Below are 8,596 nucleotides of genomic sequence, written 5' to 3' on the forward strand. Positions count from 1 at the left end.
TTGAAGCTATCACTTAGCTGATGAATAATCCAACTATTTGCGATGTATTCACTCCAAACGGTAACAGTTCTCAAGCTCCAGACTTTTCCAAATCAGGTACAGCCATAAGAGTAAGCCAGAAGCCGCAAGCTTACATCCATCTGGACTTTACATCCATGTTCAGCTCGCAACATGCAGTTAAAGTCACCAATAAAGGGTCCTTCTTTACTTAAGGAGCTCATTTAGGCATCATAGCACACCTAGCGGTGGGGAAGAAAACTACAGATACAAGACTTAGTAACCGGCTTGTCTGTTACACTTTGATATCACAAATACACTCTGCTAACTTGGCAAGTCTATTCTGGGGGAAATATAAAGTACTATCTGGATAATAGTGAAAACTAATGTCATGGTTCCTGGTAATGCCTCCAAAGGAAAGCATATACAGTGCAAGGACAGAATTAAAGGACCTAATACTGAGCCCTGTAGCACTCCAAAAATTTTACGTTTTTTTTTTAATCTGACACTTCATCATTAACAAAAACTTGAGATTGATACAGTAGATAGGACCTTTTTGCATTATGGCCTCAGTGACAGCAGTTGTGTCTTACCGTAAAATGCAAGTTTCTTCCAAACATGTAACAGACTTGTCTGCCCTACATTCTGTGTTTTTCTGTCAATATGGGGTGCTGTGTGTACATTAATGAGGGAAAAAAATTAACTTAAATGATTTTAGCAAATGGCTGCAATATAACAAAGAGTGAAAAATTTAAGGGGGTCTGAATACTTTCCGTACCCACTGTATATAACTAACTACATTCAGGGTAACACTTTAGAACAATTTAGACTGTTCCATCATTAATGAATAACTACAAAGAAACAAATGAGTAAAACAATATTTATATTCTATTACCTAACAAGAAAATCTAATTAACAAATTATTACATCCTCTGATTGACCTGAAGATGACAACTAAGGAACACACATCTGATTCTAACTAAAGAAGGGCAATTTTTTTCCTGCATGGTGTGGTTAAGCAAGAAGTAACTGGTAAAATGTAAATACTCAGAAGATGACTTTGTATGGTCACTATTTCTAATTAATAATACAAATCATAATACATTGTTTTTGATCATTGGCATTATCAATATTATTAACTTGAGTTTTATTACCAATATAAAAAAAAAAATTCTGACCATAATGAACCATTAAACTGTTAACAGTAATACAGGCTCCAGTTGTCACAGTAGAAATTGCATGGCCTAACCTAAGTAACTGACATAATGGTTGTAATAATATCTATTAGTGTGTCACTTTGGCACTAATATCAGAGCCTTCATGCATTTTTTCAAATCTATATTGTAATTTCATTGTATTTTATCAATACTGGAAATTTCAGAAATTGTTCAACAGTAGTAATTGTTCTGCAGTATTCTCTCTACTAGTCCTTTTACAATGACTACATTTACATGGACATCAGTACTCTAATTATTTACCTTATTCTAAATTAGACAATATTATGATTCAGGTGTTTACATGAGTTGTTTTAAAATATTCCTTTCATGTTCCTGTTTTACATGTTATAGTACAGTCATGGCCAAAAGTTTTGGCAGTGACAAATTTTGTGTTTTGCAAAGTTTGCTGTTGTGGTGTTCATTCACATTGTTTCTAGATATAAAAGGAGGGAAGAAGTGCTTCCAATCATTGTGTTCTTGTTAGCAATGGTTACCTCCAAAGAAACACGTGCAGCCATCATCGCTTTGCATCAAAATGGCCTCACATGCAAGGAAATTGCTACAAAGAATATTGCATCTGAAAGAACCATTTACCGGTTCATCAAAAACTTCCCAGAGTGTCCAGCAAGTGCCAAGACCGTCTCCTACTGAGTAGTCAGCTACTGAATCATGTCACCTGCAGTGCAGAGCTTGCTCAGGAATGGCAGCAGGTTGGTGTGAGAGCATCTGCACGCACAGTGAGGCCAAGACTTTTGGACAACGGCCTGGTGTCAAGAAGGACAGCAAAGAAGCCATTTCTTTCCAAGAAAAACACCAAGGACAGACTGAAATTCTGCAGGAAGTACAAGGATTAGACAGCAGAAGTCTGGTGCAAAGTTATTTTCTCTGATGAAGCTCCCTTCCGACTGTTTGGGACATCTGGAAAATCGATTGTTTGGAGAAGAAAAGGTGAACGCTACCATGAGTCCTGTGTTGTGCCAAAAGTGAAGCATCCTGAGACCATCCATGTGTGGGGTTGCTTTTCAACCAAGGGAGTGGGCTCTCTCATAATTCTGCCCCAAAACACTGCCATGAATAAAGAATGGTATCAAAACGTCCTGCAAAGACCGACTTCTTCCAACGATCCATGAGCAATTTGGTGATGATCAACTCCGAGAACTGATAAGGCAAGAATGGATCGCCATCAGTCAGGATTTGGCCCAGAAGGTAATATCCAGCATGCCCGAGCGAATTGCAGAGGTTATGAAGAACAAGGGTCAACACTGTAAATATTGACTCATTGTATTTTTTTTGCCAATAAAAGCCTTTAAAACTTATGATATGCTTATAAAAGGCATTGTTGAAGCCATGCTCTTTTGTTTGCTGTCAAACTTTGCTGAGCACTGCCATGTGTGTGTCCTGTCACAAAATGCGGCGAAAATTCATACACGACGATAATAGTGTGATTAAGGTGTGTACATATCTATACTGCACTTCGATAATGCGACTAAAATAGGTACTCAATGAGTACGTATACATTACAACAATAATCTGATTTTAACATGATTAAGACAATACTCGGATTAAGAATCTACCATGTAAACAGAGATTTTTGATTACCTTAATCCGGCTAAAGTCATATTCGAAGTAAACAGAAATCGAATAAAGACATGTGGAGTATTCATATTTTAGTCGCATTACTGAAGTGCAGTATAGACATGTAAACACCTTAATCACATTACTACCGTCGTGTAGGACTTTTCGCTGCATTTTGCGACAGGATACACACATGGCAGTGGTCAATCGTTTGACGGCAAATAAAAGAGCTTCAACACCACCATCGTCTGTATGCACGTACAAATAATTAACTGCACTTGAAGCTTTCATAAAACTAAAAATGAAACACCCCAAACTGTATATGTCATCATCACGAAGACGAACTATACGTTTATACGTGAAGTTCTGCACAATTGGTGGCTGACTAAATACTTTTTTGCCCCACTGTATATGTACTATAACACATAAAACGGGAACATGAAAGGAGTACTTTAAAAGCAACTCAAGTAAACACCTTAATCATAATATTTCTTATTCAGAATAAGGTAAATAATCAGATTACTGACATCCATGTAAACGTAGTCAATGATATATTTAAGTAATTTAGATGCATTTCTGATCAGTCTGGAAATAGTCATTGATTGTCTCTTCTCAATTATACTTAATCCTGGTCGATTTTCAAAATTGCAAACACACACACTTTGACCATTTGTATTCATCATCTGAGATAAATGACTTATACTATGATAAGAATTCATATTATTTCATTATTTGATTGTAATAGAAATATGAGCCGTTAATGAAGAACATCCTATCGGTCTATAATATAAGAAATCCTATGTGTCCTCGGGATTCTACTGGACATGTCTGACTTGACCTTTGACAATGTAAATCACCAGATGTCTCAGTTCTGGTGACCTGCCCATCACCGGTAGGATATTTTGGTCAAATTTGGCCATGCTGATTTCAAAGTTTCACTTATTTTCAAAATATCCAATATGTTTGAATTTGCATATTGTCCTAGTTTATTCCCTTTTGGCAAAACATTATGAATGAAAATTAACTGACAACAACAGATCCTGTATCAATGTACCAATTAACAGAAAACCCTGAAATAATGTATAGATACTAAGACAGCAAAATTACAAGAAAAGCTTGGTGTACGTCATGTGTACATGTCCTTTTCCAACATAAAAAGAGTGTTCAAACCCAGACACACCAGCAGTGGCCATGGTAAAAAAAAAACAATAATACCATTGACAGGTGTTTACTTGCGTTAACTAACTTTTATTTGAAGAATTCTGTTTATAATATTGAGTTTGTACTTATTGGTCCTGCACTGCCTACTGAGGAAGAGGAAATTTAATGTACAATGATTATAATGCAAGGCTAGCACATCACATGTATATGACATTTTCATTTTTCAGCATCTTGTATGATTCATAAATTATGTCAGGCGATTTTAAATGGATCGTTATAAAGAATGTTTTTGCCTGTTTGGGGGATTGTTAGACTAGTCCGTTACAAAATTTCCATTTAAACATTAATGAAATTAGTTGTGGCCAGGGTTGGGGAAAGTTACTTTTAAAAGTAATGCATTACAATATTGCGTTACTCCCTAAAAAAGTAACTAATTATGTTATTTACTTTTTATGGAAAGTAATGAGTTGCGTTAATTTTTAAATCTGGGCAGGGCTTACTTGTTTGTTTTAATATAAAAAAGTTCTTCTTTTACTAATGTAAAAGCCCCTTTACACCAAAAGTGAAATGAATAAGCCTCAGGCTGAAGGAAATGTAAATTCACATCTGTACAGTAGAGGGTGCAGCTCAAACAAACTGCATGAATATTATGACGCAGGAGAAGAAAGTTCAATACTATTCAGCAATAACAAAAATGAAACAAATGTGCCATTTTTGCTAATTAGTAAGGCTAAATTGGATCATCGAAGGTCAGTAGCAAAGACATTGGTTAATACAATGGGATTAAATACAAATTATATTTTGTCTTATTTAACATTTAATTCTTGCAGGTTTGTGTAATATTCTGTGTTTGCATTTGACTGTTTTTATTCATTTTGAGAAACACTGAATCTGTTTTTGTGCAGGTGAAATGAGTAAATGCATATTGACATTTAGATTAGAATTACAGTAACATCATGTTCACACAGCACAGCACACACAACGCCTCTGAACTTACTCCCGATTTCTCTCAACATGCGGACAGGAGAGCTGTCAGAAACAAAGTACCTGTAGTTACTTATTTGAAAAAGTAACTCGGATATTTCCTTCTAAATTAAAAAGTAATGCGTTACTTCATATAAAATTATTATTTTTTTAATAAAAAAAAAGAAGGTTACATAACTCTCGTTAAAATAATAATAACTGGTTGTGACGCACATCCCTAGTATGAAACAGCCATTTTTCAAATAAAATCTGGTTAGATTATGATAGTTTCATGTTATGACGTGCTCTGTGGTTTGACCAAATTATGCACACAATAAACAAATTTTGATGGTTTGATTTATTTCACGCAAAACTTTTCTCTTTTTAAAACATACCAACGGTATGAATTGGATTAACAAACACAGAGTTTTACACAGATTTATATACAAAACAACAACAAACAGATTCTTGCTTTCCTAAGCCTACTGTTGTGTGACTCACTTCATGTAACATCTTGCTTTTTCTTTCACTTTCTGCTTTTCTACCCTTCATCACTATCTCTCTCCTGTCGCTCTCGCTCTCTTCTCATCTCCTTCAGTTCTTGTCTGTACTTTCTTTCGATGAAGCGTTTCTGATGAGCCATTTGAGGGAAGTTATCTGCAGAAGACCAGAGGGAAAGAACATGTTAAACAGAAAACCAAGACTTTCATAACCTTTAGCATTATAATAGCTGCTTCAGCCAACCAAAAAAAAACAGCACTGTAACAAACACCTTATTGCCATAACATGTGAAAATGTTTCTTCTAAAACCATTACCAGTTTTTTGTTAACAAATGCCACAAAGTCACTCACATTTCTCCAACGCATCCATGGCTGCACCCATCTCAGCTTGCTGAATACTGTCGGGATAAAATGAAAAGTTATAAATGTTCCACAACTCAAAAAATGGGATCTATCATTCTACAGAAAGGATTAAATCCAGTACGTATGACCCATCGAACCTGCAGCGGGGCTCTTCATCTACTTTCGCTCAACGGCCATGTTTAAAATTAAAATTCAAGGGTGGCCAAACATTTTTCAATGAATTAACATACCTAAATACATAAGCTTAAGATGTTAATATGAAAACAAAACACTCTTAAATTTTGTGCTAAGTAATATTAAAATAACTGAATAACTAAAAAACAGGTACATTCCCCACAAATACATTTGGGTTTAGTGAGCTACTGAGAACTATTATAAACGCATCATGAAATTTAACTGACATGAGGTGGCATATCACCAACATACAGTTATTAAATTACTCTGAAATCAGAACTCAAGATGTCAGATACAGGCTCACTGAATAGAAAGTGCAGTCTGATACATAGAGCAACACTACAAAAATAGGAAGCCAGCAGATGATAAAAATGTCACAGGACAGAAACGTAGATTAATGTTCATGAGAGTTTTTAGGTGGCATAAAGGTAGCACTGGACATGGCAAGTTCTGAGAGTGGGACATACGGAAGCTGTTTTTGACACAGGGCCAGACGTTTATAAGAGCAGATATGTAGTGATTTGGCAATGAGGGTAAATATTTGGATGTATTAGTACCTTGGTCCTTTTCCACAGCCAATCCGTTCACCTTTAAAATACACTGCCACTGTGTAGGTCCTGGCATGAGAGGGTCCAACTGTCTGAAGTGTCCTGTAAAAGAAGATGAAGAGTATCACAGTTGAGATGAATGAAAAAAAAAAACTGGATCTGGAAAATTGGATCTGTGATCACATTACACTATTATAAGACTTCAAACTGGCCTTGCATCAGTAAAAGCAAACATAGGCAAGACAACATAAACTGAAGTTACATCAAAATTATTAACCTTACCATCACCATGCGACTTTGCACCAAATCCAGCTGACCATGAACAATCAGCGATGAATACAACAGTTGCTCTAAATATATCTCTCCAATTTAGTTTGATTTAGTTCAGCTGATTTTCCCCATACAGTTTAATGTGATTCCAATCACAATCCAAGCATTCCATGTTCGCAATGGAGGATCTAGGAACTTCAAACAACGACAAAAAAAAAAAAAAAAAAAAAAAAAAAAAAAAAAAAAAAAAAAAAAAAAAAGGAGTAACGAAGAAATTGTTGGGATCTTCCCTAGATCTGTGTGTCGAGCCATCGACACAATCCTGTCTCTGAGCTGTGCAGGCAGAGGATGTTCCTTTGACCTTATGGCTTGGAAAATATCCCTAATCAATAGAATTTGCAGCACCTGGACTCCAATCAAACTGTAGATCTCAAAGATGATCCAGAGACATGGGATGCAACCAGGGCTAAATTGTAGAAATGAAATTTACATAATATGATGATTCATTTTTCTCCTTTCTATTTATTAAATTTGCAGTGTTATTGCAAATTTGTCCTTATAGGGTATAGAGTGTAATGTGGGATATACTGTATATACACACATATGGGTTTGAATACTTTTGCAAGGCAAATACCCTTTAAACAGAAAATTGATTTACCTCTTCATCTTCATCCTCCTTCAAAGGATGTTAAAGGGGTCATATGATGCGATTTCAAGTTTTCCTTTCTCTTTGGAGTGTTACAAGCTGATTGTGCATAGATAAGATCCCTGAAGTTGCAAAGACTAAAGTCTCAAAACCAGAGATATTCTTTATCAAAGTTGAGACTCTGCCACGCCCCCCTAAAACGGCTCGTTCTAACCCCACATATCTACCTCACTATGTGGAAATATTTGCATAATGCCACCCAAATGTGCACGCAGAGAAAGAAGGTGTGGTTTCAGTAACTGCAGTTAATGTTGAAGCAGCCATGTCAGGGAGACGCTGTGTGTTTCTAGGCGAAAGCAAAAGCACTTTATTTGGCCTTCCGAAAGTAGATTGATTTAGGAATCTTAAGATTACTTACAACAGAACAGCAATGCATTTTATGGATGACCATTTCGTGAACCTAGGAGAGGAGGTCATTCTGACTTTGCTTAGTTTAAGTATTTGCTATTGACTGTTCAAATGCGCAGTTTTGCGCATCGTGTGTGTGTGTGTGTGCGTGCATGCGCGCGTGTGTGTGACAGAGAGTGAGAGATCACAGTGGAGTCAGCTGTCGAAAAATAATGTGTTTTTTGAACATTAAAGCATGTCAACATATTCTGTTACACCAAATACACAAAATAATGATCTTTAAAAAAAGCATCATATGACCCCCTTTAACTCTTTCCCCACCAGCATTTTTAAAAAAAAGTTGCCAGCTACCGCCAGCGATTTTGATGATTTTCACTAAAATTTGATGGCCTCCAGTATATTTTGCTGTATGAATATTTAAATATGCAATACACCAAAATAAAGACCAGAGCCTCTACATTTAAACAAAAAAAATCTATTTTATTCTAGCTTAAAGCATTCTTTTTTTTATCAACACTTGAATATAGGTAAGTTTCATAAAAAATACATAACTTTGAGAAAAAAGGTGAGAAAATAAAATGATCAAAAACTACATCTGGATAATATTCAGTACGATTATCAAAGCATAAATCCAGTAAATCGCTTCCATCAACACCTCCAAAGCTTGCACAGACATATTCCACTTCCTGGATCAACATTTTACTCTGTAACATTATGCAGTTTTTATTTATATGCTGTCTATTGCTGATGATCGCATTATTTTTCATATGCAT

General features: G+C 35.7%; 1 protein-coding gene across 1 annotated transcript in view; it reads right to left on the bottom strand.

Annotated features, from left to right (window-relative positions):
- Positions 1-5,262: 5,262 nt before the first annotated feature.
- The window catches only part of LOC107551828 (ribonuclease 3), a 28,922-nt gene continuing 25,588 nt past the window's right edge, over positions 5,263-8,596 (bottom strand). The window contains exons 26-28 of the mRNA XM_016233579.1: positions 6,509-6,601; positions 5,766-5,812; positions 5,263-5,570 (exon numbers count right to left, since the gene is read on the bottom strand). Of these exons, the coding sequence (XP_016089065.1) occupies positions 5,455-5,570; positions 5,766-5,812; positions 6,509-6,601 (256 nt within the window). The 3' untranslated portion in view covers positions 5,263-5,454. The remainder of the gene's footprint in view (positions 5,571-5,765; positions 5,813-6,508; positions 6,602-8,596) is intronic.

Source organism: Sinocyclocheilus grahami, unplaced genomic scaffold (assembly GCF_001515645.1).
Source record: "Sinocyclocheilus grahami isolate Dianchi unplaced genomic scaffold, SAMN03320097.WGS_v1.1 scaffold435.1, whole genome shotgun sequence".
NCBI lineage: Eukaryota > Metazoa > Chordata > Actinopteri > Cypriniformes > Cyprinidae > Sinocyclocheilus > Sinocyclocheilus grahami.